At 33.7% G+C, this 24,228-nt stretch overlaps 1 protein-coding gene across 3 annotated transcripts in view; it reads left to right on the forward strand.

The window, feature by feature from the left end:
- The window catches only part of PXDNL (peroxidasin like), a 628,077-nt gene that overhangs the window by 246,967 nt on the left and 356,882 nt on the right, over nucleotides 1-24,228 (forward strand). For 2 of the 3 annotated variants that reach the window (XM_054692271.1, XM_054692273.1), the window contains exons 3-4: nucleotides 3,558-3,629; nucleotides 19,676-19,747. In XM_054692271.1, coding sequence (XP_054548246.1) covers nucleotides 3,558-3,629; nucleotides 19,676-19,747 — 144 coding nt within the window. Of the gene's footprint in view, nucleotides 1-2,427; nucleotides 2,563-3,557; nucleotides 3,630-19,675; nucleotides 19,748-24,228 lie in introns of those variants that run through there. The other variant, XM_054692272.1, reaches the window with a different exon arrangement.

Raw genomic sequence — 24,228 nt, forward strand, 5'->3', positions numbered from 1 at the left:
TCTCACTGGGTCCTGCCGCTTTTCCTCCCTATTAACTTTATTTAATGGGAGATCTTACTTGCAGCGTCTCCTCGCCGCCATGTTGCTCCGCCCCCCTAAATTAATAGTATTTTAAACAAAGTTTATAAATAAGGTTTTAATGTTATTTTAGATCCAGAGGAGATTAAATATGATCCAAAATCCAAAAGTACAAAAATAAAAACCATATACCTTGGAAAGTATTTCCAACAGCTCTTATACAAAAATTACTTTTTACATGATAGTTTCTTCATATATCAATAAAGAAAAACAAGGAAGTGAAATTATGGAGAAATGGTCTTATTAGTTAACTTAAAGAAAGAAAAAAATGAACATTAATGTAAAATACTTCAGAAGATTTAAAGTTTGAAGTTTTAGAATTTCAGAAGAGAGGACAGTTAACCTATTGGATTTGTGAAAGACTTTTTCACTTACATTGCTATGTAAATTTGCATTTGCCTTGGGGAAATAATGTTTATGAAGAAAAGTTAGTAAAATTGATAATGAATTTGTGTCATTAAATGTTAGCCTGATTTTTAAAATTTATTTTCCCCTGCCTCCCCTGCACATTTTTCCTCACTGTTTTGAACTGCAAATAATTTATGTGGTGCTTAAAAATATGTGAATCATTTTAGTCATATAGGTGATGGCAAGTTCTCTAAAGCTAGTCATTACTGACTTTGCCCATGAACCACTTAGTTGGTAACTATGCAGATAACTTAGGAATTATAACTTAAGTTTGTTGACAGTTTTTGAGTTTGCTTACGTCAGTAAGAAATGAAATACACAATTCTGCCATTTTAATGATAGCAGAAACATATTTCTGGAGTATGTCCAAATTTAACATAATAATCAGAAACAGATCAACATTATTACCAATCATACACAAAAATAATATCTCTTACTTGTATTCAAATGTACTATAATGAGTCATTTTTAGAGTAACTATAGGTATTGTCTGGAATGGAAATTTTATGTGACACATGGGAGAGCTCTGCTTTGTTTTTTCCCACTTTGATTAATACATTAATATGGGAAAAACTTTTTCTTTTCTAGTAGCTATTTGTTTATAACAAAATATTTCCACCACACAGGATACATTTGTATAATATCCAAAGTACACAATCTCCTACACACTGTAAGACACTGTATTAGCAACAAAAGAAATTAGTAAAATAGACTCCTTGGTTTATTCTTGGTGCCTCTTCTCCCCCAAGGTTTTGGTCATAAGGAGGGCTAAGACCCCTATCTTTGAAAATTATTTTATTTTTGTAAAATACAGTTTTTTTTTTTCTTGGGAGTTTCCTGTTTTCTTTTTTTTTCCTTTTCTCCTGGGTATCATAGGTAATGTTAGGACAGAGAACAAGCATATATTTCCTCAAGCTTGCACTGATTTAAAGGATGTTAGGTATTATTTTATGTCCTGTATTTCAGTAGAATCAGTCATGCATTTAAAGGCATCTCCTTTATCAAAAATGAAAAGAAAATAAAAATGTCAGTTTCTATAATCACTTAACCAAAACACTGTTAGGAAATTGTTCAGTGTCATAAAATTATAACAAAGATATTATGATGGAAAACATAATGCTTTGAAAAAACCTTGACAAGACTATGTACTTGAGATTGGAAAATACATTCAACTGTGAGCCATTTCAATGAATTTGTTTCTTACAGTAATAAAACAACTTCCCACAAAACCTGTGAGTCAAAATGTTTGGTTTGGTACTTTAGATTATTAACACATTGTTTTACAAAGTTAAAGAAATAAAAACAACTCCAGAGCAATTATTAGAAATAAAAATATGCAGAACCACAGACTTCCAGCACATTTTGTATACTGAAGAAAGATGAAATGTGATATGTCGTTTTCTTTTCCTTTCTCAGTTGTGATATAGAAAGAGGTTTATGGGCTAATGCCAAAACTAATCTTTGCATGAAATGGGTTAGCTTCACTCCCAGGAACCACACTTTTGAGAATTAAGAAAACAGTCAAAAAAATTGTTTCTTGTGTTTAATGAGTCAGATGAGATCAAGTGTGCACACACATACCATGTAACAAATATGCAATATGACAGAGAAGGTGCACATTCCACACCCATGTGTCACATGTATACATATATGCATACACCTGAACATAAAGGTATTCATGCATACTTACATATATGTGTGCATCCATACATATACTTTTTCTACATGCATAGGTACATATATTTAATAGAACTTGGAAACAGAACAGTCATTAAGTAAAAATATTTGTATGATGATAGTTTGGGGTCCTAAAAGAAGTGCAACGGTGGCTTTAAACAGATTAAGAGAGTGTATAGAGAAAGTAAATGAGAAGTTCTCTCAGGACAACATTTGTGTTTGGTACTAACTAGCTAATAGCATATTGCTTTCAAACAGCTTAAAATTCCTTCAACAAATGGTGAATTATAAAGTCTGTTGGATCATTGACTGAAGCTAAGATTTATCCATAAAACAGACACTCTTTATGGCATCAGCTCAAAAACATACTGCATATTGCTTTTTCTGCCAGAGCACTAGGTAAGTATAAGTGGGGAGTTGTGTCTTTGGTGCCGTGCATGGGGTGTCAGATAACAGCTTCCAATATTGTTTTTGGAATTGTGTTGTTGAGCCTTTTTCAGTGACGCATTTAGTAAACAAGTTTGGAACAGTTGAGTTGGGGATATTGCGACTGTCTGTGTAACTGTGTATAATGTGCCAGTGTGCAAAAACACTTCTCTTTTCCTTATTGGCCATACAGAAAAAAATTGCACAAAACAACTATTTTGCAATACATTATAACTAAACCCGCTAGCATTTGACTCAATTAGCTGAGTTTCCTTACAAATGAGTTTCCTTATATATTAATTTAAATATGAAAGAAATTTTGGGATTATTCAATAGGAAAAAAATCTATAATTTTTATTCACCAGAGTTACCTTTCCCAAACCTTTCAAAACTGTGTAAAGGTGATGTTTTTGTAACTTGTTTTACTGTTCAAAAATCAATTTACTTCTGCCACCTTTTATTTTTCTCCCTGGATATTTTAGAAGTAATTTTTGGACCATTTGATAGCACTATAATAAGAGCCTTACTTCCTATGTAGTAATTGACTCTTGGGTTGACAGTTCAACAAATATACAGTGAGAGTTCTCTGTGTGCCAAAAGCTACAATATTGGTGTTTTCAAGAAAAATTGCTTAAGCCTGAGTGTATGTAATTCCCCATCAGTTTATTTAGAAATATATTTCTTTGTTACTGTGACGACATCAATAACTTTCCTTTATCCTTGGACTTACAATGCTTTTTTAGGGGTATTTTAGAGTAATTTAATTAATATAAATTCTTGAAAAGTCTTTTCTGACAAATATTATAATATAGTATTTTAAATATAAAATTAAAAATTCCTAAATTTAGTGAACCAGGTCACTGACTGTGAAAAGCACTTAAATCTACTAGATTAAATGTTTGCATTAATTAAATGTTTGCAGAATCTGTTTCTCATTTTTAATTGATGCTTGTTTTTGTTTTTTTCAGTCTCCTGAACAACAACCGAATCAGAAAGATTTCCAGAAATGCTTTTGAAGGACTTGAAAATTTGCTGTATCTGTAAGTTGCAAGAAATATCAAAATTAACTTATGGTGTGGATAGGTTAGTTTTGTCTCACTGCTTGCTTTAACTAACATAATTCTTTATTTTCTTGAATAGCACTGTTAACCTTTATAGAAAACTCATGAACATTTCTAAGTGAAGTGAATTGTTTTCAACATATTACTCATCTGAAAACACTTAAATATTTATGCACATTTCTATCTTTCCCATCCTACCAAAAAAAATCTAAGTTGGAAAAAAAAAAACAAAACAATTTGTGCAATGTTTATATTCTAATCACTCTAACTAATTGATATGTAAAAAAATTGTAAGAGTTAAGAGAAGATTTATATCAGCAACAACTCAACCATTCAAAACCTGCTGAAGTCAGTATGAACATATTGCAATTAGGAATTTTAATGAAATTGGATAAGAACCAAATTTCAGAAAAGTTAACTCAAAAATGTGACTTTGACAATTGTGGTGCTAATTTGGATATTATAGGTCAATGAAAATAAAGGTTTTTTTTTTTAAGACTATTGCCTCTTTTGATTCAGAAATCAATCATGTTGATAAATTGAAATTTGAGAGATATGACAGATAGGTATGTTTATGTGGAAGACGGAAGCTGGAAAGACATTTATTTCAATTTCAACTTTCTTACAAAGTAACGTTAAAGAGGTAGCTAACACTTTTACACAGATATGTCAAGTTGATTAAACACTCCATTTATAAATGTTTATTTTATTTACTTTTTAATTGAAGTGACATTTGGATCCCACCCATCAGGTATTGCCACCATAGCATACCCACCACCAAATCGTTCATCGTCTACCACCATAGTCCTCTGAATTACACACTGATTAAAAAGTTGAAGTTATTCTTATAACTTATAACTTTAGCACCTTCCTAAAGCATGAAAATTCATATTACATCCCAGTTGAAGTTTGCCAGTCTCTTGTGTGAAATTGAGTACCCCAGCCCCATGTCCAACTACAAAATCTTTTTAAACAACTGACCACAAATTATTGCTCCCTTCTTAAAATCAGTCACTTTTATTTGCTCTCCTAATTATTAATGACTAATCTAACATGCCCAACAGGTGCAAATCATGTTTGGTTTCGACATGTTAAATATTAATAAGAATCCTTCACGTTTCTAGCTTGGTGGTGTAAGAAGTTTGTTTCTCATTAATGGAGGAGTTTCACCTCCCTGGTTTATTGCAGTTCTGTGGATCTTTACTCATTGATAGATACATAAAGAATAAATACCTCAAAGTAAAACAAAAAAAATTAACAGTTTGAAACCAAGAAACATCATTAGGCGAATAAATCTAATAAAATTACAGTTACTAGCAAGAAATTAATTTTAGATAAAATAGAAGTTCAATGTTGCTGTGACTTGGATATATTATATACCCAAATGTATTGTGTGCTAGGGGTAATAGTAAAGCAATTCACAAAACTTCTAATCAGTACTCCAGCCAGTTCAGATACTGCTTACTAAGTAAAAGATACAAATCCTTTCAGTAAGATGTGTACTTTAGGAAAAGGGAAGGATAATTTATAAATGTTTTATTACACAATAGGTGGTTAATGTGTTCATGTGAACATTGAAGTAAATCTTTCCATGTTTTCATTACCATTGCCCATAAGGATTGCCACTTGAAATAGAGAAGTTTATAGGAATAACAAGGGCTGTGGGCTCAAGGATCAATATAATATAGACAATATCTGCCTGGACTAGACAAAAATGGATTTGTAAGGCTTAGAAGAAAATGTCAGGTTTTAAGGCAATTAAAGTTTTGCCTAACTTTGACTTTGTGTCAATAATACAACTAAGATTAAGGTAGTCATATGTTATTTTGTGAGTCATTCCAACAGAGTATACATGAGTTCTTTCTGGAGGCTCTTTGCACATACTCTGCAATATGCTGTCATTCTTAAATTTGGCAGTCTATGAAGATGTTGAGGTATTTTCCTGAAGTAATTAAAAACCTATCATTTTCAGTGTAACACAATTTAATTCAGTATTATTTGAGCACAATATTTTAACAATTTTCCAAGTTTCTGGGCTATGCGATAATTATGATCCAATCCACTATATAAGTTTTTTGTCCCTTGATTAATAGTTTTAAGTGACTTTTTGAATAAATTGTTTTCTTTCTGTTATATTGATCCAATACTTTAAAATGTTTAATAAGAAACCCTGGTGGAAAGAAATTCTTCTGTTGCCTTTTGCTTTTTAGATTCTCTGTCAATGGTCAGTGTCACCCCATATACTTCAGTTGCATGGAAACCCACATCTTCTCTTTAGAAGAATAACTTCAACTTTTTCAACAGCATGTAACACGGAGGACGATGCTTGTGGAAGATGATTTGGTGATTGGTGATTTGGTGATTTTGTGGTGGGTGATTAGTGATTGGCGATGGGTGATTTGGTGGTGGGAGCGCTACAGTATCAATACTTGATGGGTGGGATCCTAATGTTACTTCAATTAAAAAAGTATAATAAAATAAACTAATTTATAAATCCAAGAAACATCCATTCAAACATGTTTGAATCTTCTTTCATCATGCTGAATGTTACTTGAGAGACCATTAATTAATCTCCCCCAATTTAGAGAGTAATTCTCAAATTTACAGCATTGCATGAGCATTTTATGGGATAATCAAGATTCATTTTTGGGGAGTAAGTTTTTCTGGCTTACTTCACATAATGCAATTGCAGATGCAGATTTGCTTTTATTTTTGTGACAAAGGGCCAGTTGCAAGTGATACTTTCATAAATATTATTTGGTGCCCTTGATGTTTTGTGATTTCCAGTAATAATTAGATAATAATTTAAATTTATTTTTCCTTTTACAAAATATTTAGGTTCTAAATCAATTTGAACACATACAAATACATGATTTATTTATAAAATTGTCATTTTAAGTTATCTCCAAATTTTTCAAAATATTAAGTAGCTAATATATGCCATATGAGTAGGTACTGATATGTAAAGATGAAGGATAAATACACACATACCTATCAGATAATGTGGAAGTTTCTTTTATGGAAGTACGTACAAGGTATGGTAATGGCAGCACAGAAGGAAAACTGATTCAGCTTCACAGTTTGAAGTTATGCTTCAAATAAGTATTCTTACTACTATTATTATGAGATTATTGAATCATTAACTAAAGCTTAGAATTATCAGTTAACACTGACATTATCTCTGCTATGACATCAGATTAAATGCATACTGTAGTATTAGATCTGTCTTGCTTCCCACCCCATCACCAGAAAAAAACAACTCACCACAAATATAAAAAGACAATATGCACAAAGCATTCATGTGGGACACATTGACTTTGGAGATGGCAACCATTGCTTGTAACAGTGTATGTCAGAAAAAGGATAGAGTAAGTGGGAACTAGAAGGTATGGTCAGACTAGGAAGATGTTTGCAAACACGTCTATACTGTGTGTTGATGATGATGAGACACTGAGGGTATTTTCAGAGGAATGGAATGATCAGCTTGGGGCTTGGGAGATGTTAGTTTGGTAGAATGGATGCATTTGCTGGAGACAGTATAGTCTTCTGAGATGCCGTGGCATAGCCACAGACAACAACAGGTGGCACCATGGACTATGGAGACCAGGACTATGGCACCATGGACTATGGAGACTATGGAGGTCTGCTGCACCATGTGGGTCAGCTCCCTGGATGGGGATTGAGCTTATCCTGCAGTGGCTGTGGATAGCGTCACAGTGCTGAGACTTAACCCCTTGTGCCACCAGGCCCCACAAATATTTGCTCTTTTAATAGAAAATTCCCATTCCTTTCTCAATTTGTCCCACCAAAGTTCCAGTTTTATCTTCTACTGTCCTGGAAGGTTTCTTTGGCTACCCATATACTCATATTTTCTTTACATATTTCCTATTCCTCCATACATCTTCTATGACATTTGACCATTTTCTCTGAATCTGTGGATTATTTGTGGGATTTACTGTGTCACTGACATTCAATTATGCTTAGTGTTTATTTCCACTTCTCTAACTCTCTGTCCCTCTCTCTTTTATTTATATTGAAGTTTTCATGACTGCACACTTACAAATTAGGGTCTTGTTTGTATTTCTATCCAGCTTATATAAAGTATAGGACACATTTCCATGCTTGCCCCCAAAACATCCTCCTTCCAATTACTGTTTCTCTCTTACTTTTTCAAGAAAGAACATCATCTTTCTCTTAGCTGCCTGGCATCACTCTTGGGTTCTTGGGTTCCATCTTTCTCATATGCTACTGCAACACACCCTGTTCCATCTTTCTCAAATGCTACTGCAACAACCCTAAAAACTGTTTGATTGGTTCACTTTCTCCACCTCTATTATTTTGCCCTGATTTAAGCTCTCAGTATTTCCCTGCTTCACATTTCATTTTAATAAAAGTTACTTCCCATTTGGACCTATACATGCATATGTGATTTTTTGCATGCACACATGTGCATTCATCTTATGTCTTTCTTTTCTTTTTAGATTCAAATCATTGTTCTTTTACTTCTTCAAACACTGTAAGCACTCACCCTCCACTCCCATGGGCCTTCATATTTGCTGTTAATTGTTTTCCTTTTCCCTTGATTTTTCTGTTTCAGTTTTAAAATAAACACCACTACAAGTCACATTAAGCCCATAAAACTTCTCTTCTTCCTATGTCATTGTATCCTATTTATCTCATTCATTACCTATACCATAAACATTAGTATTTTTTCTCATATTTTTCTTGTTTATTTTCTGATATCTCCAATGGGTTCTGTGAAGTTAAGTGCTTTCACTACTATTGTTTACCACGTGTCCTAGCATCTAGAACCTGTATCTAGAACATAATTTGTTGACTAAGTAAGATAGGAGAAGGTGCTCAACAAATATATGATAGGAGATTAGTTAATAGTCTAAGCTATATTGAGTTCATAATTTCCTGAGAGAGGTAATAAAAACTTTAAATGTCTCAGCTTTTACAATATTAGGTCTATCGATTGTTTATATTGTTCTTTTTCCTGAGAATTTCAGGTGTTTATATCACATAAAAAAACTAGTTATAGTGCATATATGATCAGAAGGTTTATTTTTGTTAGACTAGATTTACCACAGAATTGCAGTTTTGTTCTGCTAAGGACAAAGGAGAACACATGTTTTTTTTTTTTTTTTTTTTTTTTTTCTAAAACAAAAATGTTTCTGTACTCATCTGAAATTCTAATGTGTTTTGTTCCAAAGTGTATCACTAATTCCCTCGAGCAAAAGAAAAAAAATTGAAATGTTGAAATTTTGCTTTTAGATTCACAGGAAAAAGTATACTTGTTTGAAGATATCTTTGGGTTATTTGAATTTTTAAACCCAAGATACATTGAAAAGAAAAGCAAAATGTTTCTTTTCCTTGGCTTGAAGAAACAGCAACTTGAAGAACAGCATTCCTGGTATTCATTATTATTAATTGAATTAGAAAAAATCCAGTGATAAATTCCAAAGTAAAATGTATTAACCAGAAACATCTTGGCATCTAAAAATGATGATCTCATCACTTATGAACACTGACCCACTTTTAAAAGAAATTATCTATAGGACAAAACCTGTGGCATATCTGTGCATGTTTGAGATAAACTAAGTGTCATTTTGTAGTACATAAAGAGGAAATTTATTTTACATTCAAATCCATGATTCAATTGGGGGTCTTCTTCCCCATTCCCCTAGTTGAACTATAGCTTCTTCCTTCTAGCCCAGCTCTTGTCACCTTTGTCCTCATGAATTCCTATTAGTACTGCTACAACCTCTGCACAAAATTGTCTTCTTAGGTGATTGACTGAATGTGTCACTTACAATTTTGCTTTATTATTTATAATAGTTCATGGTTTATAAAGAGATACCTGCTGTCACTTGTATGATTTTTTTTTTCGTATAAGCAATATCCTTTTCTCACTGCTTTCAATATATATATTTTCATTTTCACCTATAGAACTCCAGATTTTCCACTTGGCCTGGCCTCTGTTGATCTCCAAGTAGCAATGGAACTCCTTATTTGTTCTAGGCCAAGATAGGGATTCTGGCTCTGCACTAGGACTTCTCTCATATGTTTTGTTTGGAGGGTATAAATACGTCCTTGTTGTCCCTCATATGGTTTGCCTTAACATCAAGCTCCATTACTGTTTCATGGTAGTAAAGTGTTGACTGTCTTCTAGTCTTCTGATGTTGCCCCAATGGAGAGCAGGATGAGTAACTCTTCATTGCTGGTTTGGGATGGAGGTCTAGGCTCCTCATGTGGTCTCCACTGACATTTTGGAGTAGGTTTTATTATTATCATTTTTGGGGGATAAATGTTCTAGCTCTCTACTTTACTTTCTCTGACCATATCGCTACTGGGGTGACAGGTGTTATATTAGAATATCACAAGGGTCTTGTTCGATTTTCACTCAAGTGGGCATGGAACTGCAGATTTTTCTGTGGTGTCAGACCGGAGAAGAGAGATTATTTTCCAAGTTTTCTGCCTTATTACACTTTCACATTCTCTCATGTATTATAACTTTTTATTGCTTTCATTCATTGACATTTCCTGTATTTTGGGTGTTCAAGGCCAGTATAGAATAAATGAGTGAAAAGAAAATCCAGAAAGTCACTACTATGTCATTCCTTTTGTTCTAAGGTTCTTAAGAAATTTGTCTTCTCTCTACCTTCAGAGTCTGCAATGTTTGTCTTATATGTTATGTTCATGATTCTTAGTTATACTTAAGAAAGAATATGAAAAGGATTTCTATTTGACCTTTCCAGAAACAGAAACCTTTGCAATTTTGAGCATCTTTCTTAATATGCTGGGTTTTTTTAGCAAGTGAAGAATTAACTAATAATCACAATTCTTCAATACGAGATTAAATTTATTCATTGTGGTAAAACATACATTATAACATAAAACTTACCATTATTTACATTTTGAAGTGTTCAATTCAGTGGCAGTATGTACATTCACAATATTGTACAATCATTACTTTTATTAATTTCTGGACTTTTTATCATCCAAATAGAAACTCTGCACATATTAAACAATAACTTCTCATATGTCCCCACTTCTAATTCCTGATAACCTTTGTTCTATTTTATGTCACTATGAATTGGTCTACTTTAGGTGGCTCATATAAGTGGAATCATTCAATATTTGCACCTTTTTTGTTTGCTTTATTTCACTTAGAATGATGTATTTGTTTCATCCATGTTGTAGCATGCATCATAATCCCACCCCTTTGTAAAGATTCAGTAACATTCCATTTTATAGAGAGTACAGTTTGTTATATCTTCATCTGTTGATAGGGATTTGGATTGTTTCTACCTTCTAGTTTCTGTAAGTAATGATGCTATGATCATTGTTATACATGTAACTAAGACCTTATTTGCATTTTTTGCATATATACTAGATGCAAAATTGCAAATTACATGCAATTGTTTACTCATTGAGTAAGTTCATTAATTTATATATGCATTTATTCAGTATATTTCTTGATTATCCTCCCTTTGCCATACACTATATTGAGGTTAGCCTTCAATAGCTTACATCTTCACCTTGTCTTGAAGAATATTTTTACATATCTTTCATTAAATACAATGTATCTATAATTAGATGTATTAGAGTGCTAACTACATAAATAAGGAAATAAATCTTTATGTGCTTAATTTTCTGGAATTCCCAACACTGATTCTTGGAGTACTAATCAGATTTTTATTATTTTTCCAGTCCAATACTCTTTTAGTTGCTGCTAAGATATTTACTTAAATATTAGATTATTATTTGAGGAGAATGCTATTGAAACATGTTCTGTAATTCAAAATCCAGAAAATTTTCCAATAGAGTGATCTCAAATATTAAGTGTGGATGATTTCATAAGATATTAAATATTGTTTCACCTTTAATCCTATTTTATAATAAGATCTGGAACAGTATTATTGCTGGCATCAGCCATGTATTTAGTTGGAATGATGTTTAAATATTCAGTGAACCATACCAACACAAATTTTATCAATGTATTTGTTTTATATGCATAGCCATTATCTAAAATTGTTTTAGAATCTGTGGAATCTATGTTTCTGAACTAGTTGGAGCTTATCTTTGGCAGTATTATAGTACTGTATTTCCAAAATAATGAAATGTTGGTCAAAAATGATGATTTAAGCTCTTGGCTCTGATCATTGTAGAAATGAAATACATTTGTTATTGAAAAATCAGAGTTTAATCTGAACTAAAAATATTTCTGAAATTTAATACATGTTAATAAATATTATTTTACTTTCAGTTATGTAAATTATTTGGAAATTATTCAGAAAAGGAGAGAAATAAACTATGAAAATATTTTAATTGTTACTTTTTTGTTATTGTTTAGGGTCTTTAGAAAAATGGCTTATTACACTCTGAGATAATACAGAACACCATTTTAGGGTACTAAATAAACTGGTTTGTCTCCAAATATAATGAGATTTGGAATGTTTGTAGCACAATCTTTACTGATATAAAACCTATTGCATATATGTCATTTGTTTTATTTATTTATTTATTTATTTATTGTTTGACCCTCATTAATTCTACTTTGAATATTATAATTATTAATGAGTAAAGTGTGATATTATAGTGCGAGTCAATACTGTTAAAAACTTTTTCAAATAGCAGGAAAGGAACATAAGGCAGCTTTTTATGACAGCATTTTTTTTTAAATAAAAAATCTTCAGGTTTAGAAAGTTTTTTTTTTTTTAAGATTTATTTATTTTTTTATACAAGCACTGGGTACAGTCAGAAGCGTGGGAGGGTGAGAGAATTCACCGAGCCGCAGCCGGGAGCAGAGCAGGCAGAAGGACCGAAGTACACTGCTGAGGGGAGCAGCGTGCGGTAGGAGAGGTCTGAGCGCCATGTGGGACCCTCCTCCAGTGGTCGGGGAGCAGCCGGTGATCGAACCAGCGCTGCAGAGGCTGTTGGAAGCTTTGCAACCCAGTGCTCAACCGCTGCGCCACCGGGGAGGCCCAGGTTTAGAAAGTTTTCATGTTGCTAAAGGTTGTGAAAAATTCAGAGACAAGGGAAATGAGGAGGCGATAATGAGGAAAAATGGAGGCTTTTTTTCTTTTCCTTTCCTTTTTTTAAAACATAATGTCAGTTTAGGTTTTCTTGGTTGCTGTAGACAAAAATCAAACAACAAAATGCTCAGACAGGCATCAGTATTATAGAAGAAATATTGTCCATCAGACTTGGTTTGATCCCATGGCCCAAAATATCACCCTGACCATTTTTGTATCACTCAGCTTTTTCTTTGTATCATTTGCTCTCTCTTAGCTTTAATTCATTCATAAGATTTACCTGATGAAAGCTTGCAGCCTTTATATAATCCAAATTTCTGTGCCAAAGCACATATATTCAGGGAAAAGAGTGGCTCTCTTCAGTTGACTCATGAGAAAGCAGGTAAAGTTTTTTGATCTATGAGAATACCATAAATATCTCTGCATGTTTTATTTGCTCATATCCTTCCCAAACCAGTCACTGAGGCCAGAAAAATGAAATGAGTTAATGGTTTCTATACATGGAGTTGGTTGCAAGCAACTTAACTAAGAAACGAAGAGTTGAAAGCCACTGAAACTACCTCAGAGTTGTTGCTAGAAGGAAGGATAAATAATGAGGGGAAAAAAACCATGCAAAAACGTGTGTAACTACTGGGGAAGATATCTTAACTCTTTTCTAATGAAATTGGCTGAAGACAGACTATTTGGCTTATTATTGGAGAAAAATATGGTTTTATTGAATTAAGCAGGTTTTTGTTTACTGCAGCAATTTATTTCATTTATTTTTTGTTATATATAAAAAGGCAGGTTTATTATAAAATGGAGAAGAATAAAGGACATTTGCAAAGACAAACAGGCAGAAAGGACTGCCCTGAAAGGGACAGATTTGATAAGAGAGAAGCCTGCATGGTTGTGGGCAGGTAACCTTGAGGAGAGCGTCTCTGCTGAGAGAGGTCAGTGAAGACAAGTCCCGGCATGGCACAGGTCACGGGCAGGCAGGATGCTGCTCCCCTGTGGAGGGACAGAGAGTTGGTGAAAAGGAGCACCTGCATAGGCACAGGTGGGCAGAAGGACTGCTGCCTGGAGCAATTTTATTTGGGGGGAGAATATTGCTTTTTTTAATTGTATAATTTTTTAAACTGAGGTAAAATTAGATTACAATACTGTATGATTAGTGGTGTATGTTCACACATGTTACCATACCATTCCTACTACCAAAGCACCCATGTAGTGTCAGCAAGAAGGGCACAGAGCAGGAACTCTATGATCCGAGCAGTCAGTTAAAGGAGGGAGGTCCTGGAGCCCTTGGTGGCTTTTTCAGGGTTTTATTGAGTTTACCAGGTACACGGCAGGCAGAGGTGCGGGGGGTGGAGGGGCGGTGGGCAGAGAGACTGGCTGGCCTCCCAGCCCCTGGTGAGTCTTCACTCTTTCTGGGATCCCTGGTGTTCTCTGGTGACCTCTGCTTCTCTGCTGGTTCTAGTCTGGTCTCTCACTTGCTCTCCTGGTGTTCCGTTCTGCTCTGCTGGCATCCCCATGGTGCCACCCTTATAAGCTCAGTCTCAGCCCAGGTGTACCCACCTACATTTGCCCACACCCAACTGCAGGTGCTGCCTTCGGGCATGCATTCAACACCTCAGGGATCCATTATCAATCTTTTTTTTTTTAATAATAAATTTTATTTTTATATTCCCCATACAATTGCAGCCCCCCCATTCTGACCCTAATCCCTCCCCTCCCACCCCCGCCCCCCTAAAAGTGTCTCTGGTTCGTAGTTTTTTGTTGATTTTGATTTTCACTTTCTTATAGTTATTCGTTTTCCTGGTCCCTTATTTAAGTTTCTAGATTCCATTATCAATCTTAATGGCGGGAGGGCAGAAAAGCTTGATAATCATTTACCCTACAACCCATAATCTTCCATCATGAACCCACTCCCAATTTGTTCCCTATTCCCTACCCTCCCACTCAGGTATGCTCAACTTGATGGTTTGATTTCTTGTTTGTTTCTGTTAGTTTTGTTGGTTCCTATGTTTTGTTTTTCTATATTCCACATGAATGAAACCATCTGATACATGTCTTTCTCTTTCAGCTTTATTTATGATAATCATTTAGTACTATGTGTTGCTCAGTCTCCACATATTTGAGGTTTTTCTTGCTTTCTTTTTGTGGTTTATTTCTAGTTTGTTACTACTTGTGATCACGTAACATACTTGATGTGATTTAAGTCTTCATGAATTTATTGACACTTATTTTGTCATCAACATGTCATGGAGAGTGTTCCATGTACATTTGAAAAGAATGAATACTCAGCTTTTTGGGGATGTAGTGCCCATAAATATCAAATAGGTCTATCTCATATAATTTTTCATTAGACTATTGTTTCCTTGTTGATCTTTCTTATGATACTGTCCACCGGTATAAGTGGGGTATTGAAATCCCCTTCTACTATTGTGTTCTTGTCAATGTCTATTTTTTTTTTAAAGATTGTTAATAGTTGTCTAATATATATCAGTGCTCCTTCATTCAGTGTGTGTGTGTGTATAAATATATATATATATATATATATATATATATAAGTGTTATGTCTTCCTAATGTATTAATCCCTTAATCATTATACAATGTTTGCCTCTGTCTCTTGCTACATTTTTTTTAACTGGAAGTTTATTTTATCTAATATAACTATGGATATCTCTGCTTATCTTTGGGTCCTATTTTCTTTAGGATTATTTTCCAACCATTTACTTCTTGTAGGGCAGTTCCAGTGTTTGTAAACTCTGTCAGCTTTTGTTTATCTAGGAATGCCCTTATTTCTCCTTCATATCTGAAAGGATTTATTGTTGAACATAGTTTTCTTGGCTGATAGTTTTTCTTTTTGAGTATTTTGAATACTCTCCTTGCCTGTAGAGTTTCTAATTAAAATCCTGATGTAAGACGGATGGGAGTTCCTTTATATTACCTCTTATTCAATATTCTTTCTTTATCTTGAGCTCTTTTAATTTCACTGTTGTGTGACTTGGTGTGAATCTTGCTGTATATAGGCAACCATATGATATTTTAGCTTTATGTATTTCTATAATTCCTTCCCCAGATTTTATGAATTTTCCTCTAATATTTCCTTAAATAGATTTTCTCCTCTGCTCTCTCTTCCTCTTCTGTGACAATTAATTTTATGTTGGCTTTCTTAATGATGTGGAATAGTTATGAAATTATCTTTTCATTTTTTTTTTTACATGCCATTTCTCTCTTTTCGAGGTGGGGCTTTAGCACATTGCTATCTTTGTGGTCACTGATTTGATCTACTTGATTTAATCTACTTTCATAGCTTTCTCTAGAGTTTTGATCTCATTTAGTGACTTCATTACCTATTCCTTTTTTTATTTTCATATTTAAAGCCTCAATTTCTATCTCCTCTTCATTGATTTTATTTCTGATCATCTTAATTTTTTAATTGTTTAATTTTGTTGTATCTCTGTTTAGCATTTTTGCATTCTCTTGAATTATGTTGACTTACCTTTTTGTGTTTTCTTCAGTCTCTTTGAATTTATTATAGCTTTTATGTACTCTGTTTGATAGGTAGATAGAATTTTTTGTCCTTTTTTGCTTAAATTCTTGTTGTTATCACCCTACAACATTATGCTCTCTTGAAGTCTCATATTTCCATGTGTTATTTTCTTTGTCCATTTTGCTACTTCAGGTATCCTTATTTTATTATTATTTTTAATATATTTAGCAGTAACTTAGTGAATTAAAACCACTTTTGCTTTCCCACAGGTGATATTGTGGTTTAATTTTATTTTATTTACTTTGGTCTTTGCTGACTTTTTAATATATTGTGATCTTTTCATAGTTCCTGAGTTAGTAATGTAGACTAGTGACTTGGAGGAGTTGAGACACTGGTGTGTATAAACTGGAGTGGGGCTGGTTTGTCTTTGTGGTACCCTTGAAATCCCTCCTCTGTGGATTTGAGATGAGAAACTGCATTCCTGTACTCTCATTACTCTTTGCAAGGTAAGCACCTGTTCCAGGGTTTGTGAAGAAGTTCAGATCAAAATTCTTGCAGTGTTATTATCTCTACCAGGAACTCAGCCTGTATGGCTCATTCCAGCTCTTCTGCAAGATTCCCCTCCTACCTTCAATGGGGTGCATTTCTACAAAACTTTGCTTCCCTCTCACTTGGGCTCCTGGATGGGTCAATAACCCTACAACTGTTATCCTCTACTCTAGTCCACAACCCCCATCTACCTTTCTCCACCTACCTCCGGAGAGTGAATCGCCTCAATGTTAAAGTCTGTACTGGTCTCTGCTGTCATTGGATTATCTGTCCAACTTTTGTTCCTTAGACTTACTATTCCTAGAACTGCAATCATTGGGGGCCAGGGGTTGGACTTGGCAGTGGGCAGCTTGGCTGGAAGGATGGTAACTAGATTCTGTGACTGGGGCTTGTGTTTGGTGGCTGGTATCTATAGCTGGGGGCTTAATATTTTCCCCCTTTCTGTTGCTGTTATATGTGGAATATTACTTTTATTATTATATCCTCTACTTGATTTTATTGTGTATATAAAGCCCATTGACATATGTTAATTTTTTATTTTTCTATCTTACTAAATTCTTTCATTTGTAATAATATTACCATTGTTCCTTTACAATTTCCAAGTAGATTACCATACCATATGGAAATATAGATTTCTATTAGCGTTGACTTTCTCAATTCTTAAAAAATAAATGATACTGTTCTTTAGATCTTAGCTTGATATTTTAATTAATTTTACATTGAGATATATAGGTAAGATTAGTTTATATTGTGTGCAATTTTAATCAGTTTTGATATTTGCATTTAATTTGAATAACAAGTGACTGTGAAAGATGGGGGCTTCAGATAGCTTTTTTTCCCCTTAGTTATAGCACACCTTTCTGTTCACACAGTGAGCCACAATTTCTTTAATAAATATATACATTTTGGCTCATTGTTAGATCCCATGATATTATTTTATTTCTGTAAGTCCCTTAAGTTTGACTTCTTGCTTTCTTCTTTCTCTTTAATATCAGTTCCCTATATGACACCACCCTTTTGTAAGATTCCTCTTCCTAGTTACTTTCCTAGCCCTGTCCTTTCAAGTACCCAACATCTATGGTTCTGATATTCCAAGGTACAGATACATTTTGATCACAATGGCACTTTCATTTTTCTTTCGTGTCTACCTACCCAACCCTCTTCTATGTAATCCACTGCAAATTGGATTCTGTAACTGACATTGATGGTTTTAATTTCCCCAATTTTAATGAAAATTAAAGTTGCTAATATTTTTTTTTCCAAGTCATGCATGGGTAGTGTTCTGATTGATTTGTTTTTCCTCCTAGTTATGTTGTATGGTTTTCAAAGATGTGTGGAAGGAATTTGAATTCAGGCAGTTACATTGATCCCATAGGAAATTGATAGTTCTCTTGCTTATGCTAACATAAGTAGTACTATGTCTTACATTTATACTTTACTCATTTAATCATGGTGTGTAGATCTAACTACAGAAACTTAATTTTTTACTTTTCAATAAAAAACATTAAAGGCTTTACACACATTTATATAGAAATTGAGTTAATTTCTTCATTTCTCAAGATATCATACCTTAAAAATATTGTGGGAAGAGCACAGGACTTAGGCAAAGACAAACTTCTCAACTTTTAGGGCCCTCATTGTGCTCAACTCAAAACAATCTGGATTCTTTAGATAATAACAATGCACTTCCCAAGGCTCACAAGGCCTTCATGATCTTCAGTTCTCCATATCAAGATGACACTTGTTGGAAGAGACCTACTCTGGGCATATTGAAAAAAGCCTACCTGACCCTTTCAGGGAGACTGACCCCATATTATTCTAACATGTAGCTATATTTTTGAGCCTTTTGACTGAAAGCAAGATCTGTAATGGTATCATATAATGTTAAGTTAAAAATCTCCATTTCAACTTAAATTCCCACTAGAAAATTCTGCTCTGTAAACTTACAGGAGTTATAATCTGTGGGAAGAAAAAGTAGTTTCACACTTTTCAAGCTTTGCTAAATAAATTTTAAGAAAGCAGTCTTTGTATTCATAAAGAAATTTTATTCCTGTGGTTTCTAAGTCATCTGCATATGGAATGTATTAGAATCATGAGGGAAACTTGTTAATATACAGTTGCATATATCTCACTCCAAGAGAACTGGAGTGAATAGGTTTCGGGTGGATTCAACAAGCAGGTGTTTTGAAGTATTCACGTTTACTGTGAACTGTGACCTATCCAAAGGCACATCCCAAAGAAACTTTATAGAATGTTTCAGGAATTCTGATTGCCTCAAATCTCCAAAGGCACAAGGAGGAAAAAAAAAAGTTGGGTTTCATTTTTATGATATTCACAAACAACATAGGGATTTACAAATGAAATAATTTTGCTCCAATGGTTAAAGATAAAAAGACAAAGTGTTCATATGTTACACAAGTTTTCAGTCATATATTTTGGTCAGATTAGTTATATCATCATATTTTATAAATCAGTTTACAGCTTTCTTGTTGATTTCAACAGCAGCCATGTGAACCATGTAGACCTCTCAGTATGTTTTTTTCCCCCTTAAGATGATTCCTGTGGTGACATTTAGCAGTTTTCTAAATGTAACTCTAAGTTTAATACATTTACTATGATAGAATATATTTAAAAATTATTATACTAGAATTTTACTTTTTTTTTGAAAAGTCACTACCCACTACATATGACCTCATTAATCAGAATGAGAATTTATCCACAACCACTCTAAGTTTTAGAGCCTAAGGCAGAAATTCTTCTTATTTTAGATCAAAGATTCCTTTCAGAATTTAATGATATACTTGGAACTCTCTTACCCAGGCAAATGAACAAATTTAAATGAAATAAATGTTTCTGGATAGTCTTTTTGTATTCCCACATGTCCTTAGGTCCACAGAACAGTGTAAAAACTTCCAATCAAAGATGTTTATATCTCTACTAATTTTGTGTTTTCTAGGTATCTGCACAAGAATGAAATTTGCTCACTAGATAAGCAAACATTCAGAGGACTCATCTCCTTGGAACAATTGTAAGTAATACTACTTCCTATTGAATCACTGATGATTATGGTTCAAATAGAAACTTTTAAAATGCCATTATGTGATAGTTGAGCAATTATTTTAAAATTTGTCACGCAGCTTGAATGACTGAATTTGTCATCACTTGGCTAAAAATTAGTGTGTATCAAGTTGTGTAGACTAGGATATTAAATGAAAAAGACGAAAGCTTGACACAAAATAAGCATTTTATAGGTAGTAATTGATAGTTGTGATTATTAATTTATGAAACAAGTTCATGGGTATTTAACAAATATGAGGTGATAATTGTGGAAAGCATGGTCCCTGTTACCATTATCTAAAAAGCAGCCACTACTTTCTTCTATGTATATTCTCTTTTCATGTTTATCTTTTTTTTTCATTTTGTTTAAGTTATACTTACTGAGGTAATGATTTACATCACAGTATGTCTTAGGGGTATAGGTTTATACCTATAAATTGTATGTTATTTGACTATCACCACCACCAAAGCCCCAGTAATCTTATATTAGATTCTATTCTCCCCTTTGGTCCCATGCTACCAAATCCTTCTTCTAAGGACTAGCCTTAGTCATAGTCCAATGTGCTCATCTACCTCCTGTGTTCATCCCTGCACCACTCCTACTATTCACCCTCCCATCCTGGATGCCTCAGACCTATTGTTAGCTTTCAAGGTTTGTGTTTGGCTTTTTCTTTGATTTCTTCATATTCCACATATAAGTAATATCATCTAGTATTTCTCTTTCTCTTTTTGACATTTCACTTAGCATAATCCCTTCCACCTCTATCCATGTAGCCACAAATGGCATGAGTTTTATCTTTTTTTTTTTATTTCTGAGTAGTATTCCATTGTGCATATATACCACATCTTCTTGATCCATTCTACTGCTTTGTGCCATTTGGACATTTAGTTTGTTTCCATATCTTCACTATTGTAAATAGTGCTGCCTCTGCAAAAAAAAAAAAAAAAAAAGTGAGCAGGTTTCCTTTCAAATTGGTGTTTTTTTGTTCTTTGGATAAATACCGAGGAATGGAATTTCTGGGTCATATGGCAGATCCATTTTTAGTGTTTTGAGGAACCTTCACAAACTTTCTTTAGGGGCTGAACCAGTCTACATTCCCACTAACTTTGTAAGAGTGTTCATTTTTCTCTACATCTTTGTCAGCAGTTTTTATTTTTCTAATTTGGGCCATTTTTACAGGTGTGAAGTGAATATGTCATTGTGGTTTTGATCTGCATTTCCCTGATGATAAATGATGGAATGATGGTTAACATTTTTTTTTTAATTTCTGTTCACCATCTGCATGTTTTTTTAATAAGTGCCTATTTAGCTGTTCTACCCATATTTTGATTGCATTTTTGTTTTGTTTAGGTTGAGTGGTATATTAGCTCTTTCTGGATCTTTGATATCAATTCCTTGTCATATGGTAATGTGCAAATATTTTTTTTTCCCATTCATTAGTGTCTCTTCATTTTGGTTATTGTTTTCATTTGTACAGAAGTTTAATTATTTATTTTTTAAAAGATTTATTTATTTATGCATACAAGAGCTGGGGTATAGGCCAGAGGTGTAGGGGATGAGAGGAGTCACCAGAGACAGAGTGGGGAACAGAACAGGCAGATTGACCTAAGTACATTGCTGAGGGGAGCAGTGGGCAGCAGGAGAGGTCTGCGCGCCATGTGAGACCCTCGCCCCGTGGCCGGGAATCAAACTGGCAGCTTCACAACCCAATGCTCAACCACTGCACCACCGGGAGGCCCCAGAAGTTTATTTTGATGTAGTTCCAGTGGATTATATTCTTTTCTGTTTTCCACTGCTTGAGATGAGTCCTTAAAGATATTCCTGAAGTTCATTTCCTGGAATGTTTTTTCCTATGTTTTATTCTAAATATTTTATGGTTGTAGGTCTTACATCTAAGTATTCATTTTAAGTTAAATTACACTAATGAACACAGGTGCAAAAATTCTCAATAAAATCATAGCAAACTAAATCCAGCAACGCATGAAAAGGATTATACATCCTAGTCAAGTGGGATTTATAACAGGAACACAAAGGTGACTCAACATATGAAAATCAAGTAAGGTAGTTCACCACATAACAGAAAGGAAAATAAAAAAAACTTATGATCATATAAATAGATGCAGAGCAAGCATTTGATAAGATCCAGCATCTACTTATGATGATAATGCTTAAAAAACTGTGGATAATTGGAACATACCTTAACATATTAAAAGTTATATATGACAAACTTACAACTAGTATTCTCAATTGTGAACAATTGAAAGCTTTTCTACTAAGTTTTGGTTGGTAATCTTTCTGTTGTTTCTATTGACACTTTCATTTACCATCAATTTCTTAAAAGTGTATCTATTTCAGATTTCAGATTTTTTTTTACCATGTGATTGTTTCAAACATTCTTTATCTAAAAAATAGTCTATTTTTGTGTGCTAGTATCAACTTATTGCATTTGGCTAGAGATTTTGTGCTTTTCTTTCTTCCCTTTAATGTTTTGTTTCTGTCCAATATTATTATTTCTAATTCTGTATTGCTGTTTATCACTTTTCTTGTGGTCTTGTGTTTTTGTTATTGTTTTTGTTTTTTTACATAGAAGTTATTATTTCAGCAGGGTAGGTTTGGTGGCAATAAATTTTATTAACTTTTGTTTTTCTGAGAAAGAATAATTCTACAAGGTAGAATATTCTTGGGTGGCAGTTTTTATTTTTTTTAGAATGGTGTATATGTCATTCCATGCTTTTCTAGTCTGTAGTTTCTGCTGAGAAATCTGATGAAAATCTGATTAAGTACAAAATTTTCCAGTTATTATATTATATTCCATCATTAAAAATTTCTAATTTATTGTTGTCTTTTGAGTCTGCTTTCCAGGACTCTGTCTCATGGGACTCTAAGGTTCACAGACCTCTCTTCCCCTTAGAAACTTTCACTTCCTGAGAAATGGGAAGATGGGGCTGTTGCTCATACTGGCACTAGTGGACATTCTGGAACCTATCATTCTGCCCTAGGAATCAGTTAGAAATCATGTTTTATATTAACTAAGAGGTTTCCTGTACCAGCTTAGGTGTACAAGATATATGCCCTCCACAGTTTGTCCTCTTCCCAAAAAGCCTGCTGCCATTGCCACAGCTTCCCTGACTATTTCCTTGCTTCATTAACTTGGTGAACACTCAAAAACCCACCTTAGGAAAAAAATGCAAAGGTCAATCCAGTGATGCTGGTGAGATTTATATATGGGGGATAGTTGATTTCTGGTTATTCTAGAAAGAAGTCTTGCCTGAAGTGAGTATTCTGCCATATTGTGGATTTGCCACAATTAGTCGTTTATCTGAAGCATCTTACTTATAAATTCAAAAACTTAGTTTCCTTTTATTGTTCTCCTTTTTTAAAAAAATGAAGATAATAATAGTGATTTGCCTGGCTGACTTTGAGATCTAAGGCTAATATATGTGAAACGCTTGGCAAGAATGGATTCTTCAATAATAGTTCCTATTATCTTTGTTACCATATTATTACTATCATGTAATTATTATTTCAGATTTTAAAGTTTCTGCACAACTTCTATAAAGAAACTGATTATTTTATATGGTGTATTTTTAAATATAAAATTAAATTTAGCCAGTGATACAAAGTATTATTAACTTAATTTCTTGACCTCTCTTGATTTGTCTAGTTTATTTTAAAGGCCATTCTAATTTTAATTTCTTAGCATGAACCATAACTGGCTGTAACTGCTAACAAATAGCTATCTTTTTCAACATGTAAATATCTCAAATCATTAAGTTAATATTTCAAATATTTTATTAAAATATCTTATTATTTTCTCAGAAGACTAATTATATTTCTTTAAGAATCTAGCATTAAAAGGAATGGAATAACTAGAATGACACAATTCTCACTAGAACAGAATAATTTATGAATGAAACTGCTTTTGCTTATTCATTGACTAAAAGTACAACATTAGAGGCGTTTTGGATTTATCCAGGTTGCCAATGCCATTAGTTCAAAGACTACAGGGATATGCTTGTAGTTAAGCAAGTTGAGTTTACTACTCATGGCAGTGAGGAACCTAGTACACACATGGGGTATATTACTAAACATAAGCGGAATATAACTAAAAAAGTGTTAGAAAGAATTTATTGTGCATCTTGGACTTTTACTGTGTGATTTTCAGGGGTTAAGAAACCAGGATTTTGAACTAGAGTGGAGAATGTCAGGAAGCAGTGAACTTTTTTTGATTTTTTTTAATATTATGATAGTGGATTTTAATAAACCTCATTTATGAGGAAGGAGACTAGACTGTGGATAAAGATGTAGTTGGGGCCCTCCCCTAGTGGCACAGGCGGTTGAGCGCAGTGCTATGAAGCTGCCTGCAGCCTCTGCAGCTCTGGTTGGAATTCGGCTGGCCAGCGAGGGTCCCCCATGGCGCGGCAGACCTCTCCTGTCTTGCCTGCTGCTCC

Source organism: Talpa occidentalis, unplaced genomic scaffold (assembly GCF_014898055.3).
Source record: "Talpa occidentalis isolate TD23 unplaced genomic scaffold, MPIMG_talOcc4v2.1, whole genome shotgun sequence".
Taxonomy (NCBI): Eukaryota; Metazoa; Chordata; class Mammalia; order Eulipotyphla; family Talpidae; genus Talpa; species Talpa occidentalis.